At 30.3% G+C, this 2,500-nt stretch overlaps 1 protein-coding gene across 1 annotated transcript in view; it reads right to left on the reverse strand.

Annotated features, from left to right (window-relative positions):
* Positions 1-2,500, reverse strand: part of LOC119597939 (teneurin-a-like) — a 322,308-nt gene that overhangs the window by 215,174 nt on the left and 104,634 nt on the right. The window contains exon 3 of the mRNA XM_037947607.1: positions 35-167. Within this exon, the coding sequence (XP_037803535.1) occupies positions 35-167 (133 nt within the window). The remainder of the gene's footprint in view (positions 1-34; positions 168-2,500) is intronic.

The raw sequence follows: 2,500 nt of genomic DNA on the forward strand, positions 1-2,500 counted from the left end.
CCGCAAGTGTCAAGGGTGCCCCCTCGAGAATTACCTGGGCTGAGAGTTGTTAATAGACAGGTAGTCCGGGGTAGTGCTGGGGCCGTACAGCACAGCTCCCCCTGCCCCAGGACTCTTGGCAGCCGTACCCGTGCCGTACCGTGGGCTGCCTCCGCTCATCAAGTACTCTGTGGGGACAAAAGGGGGGGAAAAAAGATGTTAGGACTTTTATTTATCTGAGAGCATTTTCTCGTTTTCCTTTTTTCCTCTTTTTAGGATATTTGGTTTCTTTGGGGGCATTTATTCATTATTTTTATTTTCAGTTTTTTTTTTTTTTTTTTTTTTTTTTTTTTTTGGGGGGGGGGATGCATATGACTTTATGATTATTTCTTTCCTTTTTTTCTTATGTGTTTTTAGGATATTACTTTGTATATTTAAAACATTAATTTCTTTTTTTAGAATATATATTTCTTTGAAAATATTTAATGAATCATATCTATTTTTTCTATTAAGAAGCAGATACTGATTATGATTATAAATGTTTTTTTTTTTTCTTTACAATAACGAGAAAAAAATACTATTATAATAACGAATAAATACGACAGCGTTTTGAATATTGAAAAGTAACTATTGATAACAACAATGCAACATAATTATGGTAATAATAACGAAAAAAAATATACAAGTAAAAATAATGACAAAATGACATTAATGGAAATAAAACAAACATATAATAACAAAGATGACTAATGAAATAAATATAATCAATCAATAAATAATAAAGATAATACGATAATAATTAACAAATGGTATGAGAACATTATTTGCAGTAGTAGTAGCAAAATAATACTCATAATCATAATCATACTACTAATAATAAAGTCAATAATTACGATAATAATGATAGATGATGATGATGATGATGATGATGATGATGATGATGATATGATGATGAGATGATGATAATGATGATGATATGATGACAATAATAAATAATAAATAAAATTTTAATAATAATAATAATAATATAAGTAACAGTAATAATAGTGACAATAACACTAATAACAATAACAACAAAACAACATCCAAACAACAACAATTATAATAATAATGATAATAATAATATCAATGATGGTGATAACATTAATAGTAATAGTAAAAAAAAAATGATGATAATAATAACAATAATAATAATGGCAAAAAGAAAGAAAAAAATAAAAAAATATCAACAGTAATAGTAGTAGTACCATAACAAAACTAACAATACTAACATAATATATATATATAATTATATATATATATATATATATATATATATACATATATATATATATATATATACGTTATATATATATATATATATATATATATAATATATATATATATATATATATATATATATATATATATATGTATATATATATAAGAAAAAGCCAAATACGTATAAATAAAATAAACACCCTTATTCATATCTATTTCCACAAATTCCATCCCCATAATAGGCCTATAATTTACGGACAAGACAAAAAAAAAAAATAATAATAATAACGGTGCGGTAACAGTGAAAACGGCATTATAATCTCTGCCGACAGGACTGAAATCTGTTCGTAGGGTAGAGTTACGATCTCAATTATCATTAGAAACATCTCGGAAACAGAAAAAGTCTCCTGATGACCTTGCAAAATGGGTGTTGGGGGAGGGGGGGAGGGGCGGGGGGGGGTGATTCATATAAAAAAGGGATTAAAATTTTTGGTTCTTTTATTTGTGTGGGTCTGGTGTGTGTGTGGGAGGAGGGGGTACTCAAAAAAAGTGGGTGGGAGAGGTGGTAAAGACAAGAAAAAAGGTTATTCTAATCTTGGAAAGGAAGGCAGCCGTATAAATAGATAGATACATAGATAGATAGGTTGGTAGATAGGCTGGTGGGTAGGTAGGTAGGTAGGTAGGTAGGTAGGTTGGTTGGTAGGTTGGTTGGTTGGTTGGTAGATAGATAGATAGGTAGGTAGGTAGGTAGGTAGGTAGGTAGATAGATAGATAGATAGGTAGGTAGGTAAATAGATAGATAGATAGATAGATAGATAGATAGGTAGGTAGGTAGGTGGGCGGGTGGGTGGGGTAGGTAGGTAGGTAGCTAGGTAGACAGCCAGATAGATATATCGATAGACAGTAGATAGATAGCCAGAAAGATATATCGATAGATAGTGGATAGGCAGCCAGATATCGATAGATAGTAGATAGGCAGTCAGACAGATAGACAGATATATCGTTAGAAAGATAGATAGGAAGACAGATAGATAAATACACATACATACATATGATAACGTTGATAGGTACGACCATTCCACCAATAAAATTTTCTAAAGAAAAAAATTCTCTTAGAGTCGATAATAAATAAAATCCCCAACAACCCGACAAACCGACATTCAAAAACTTAACCGGCATTTAACAAGAACAGAAAAAAATGAAACTCTGGAAGAATGATATTTTACAAGCTTTAATTTCAATAGTAATTTCCATTTTAGTA

This window comes from Penaeus monodon, chromosome 40 (assembly GCF_015228065.2).
Source record: "Penaeus monodon isolate SGIC_2016 chromosome 40, NSTDA_Pmon_1, whole genome shotgun sequence".
In the NCBI taxonomy this organism is placed as follows: Eukaryota; Metazoa; Arthropoda; class Malacostraca; order Decapoda; family Penaeidae; genus Penaeus; species Penaeus monodon.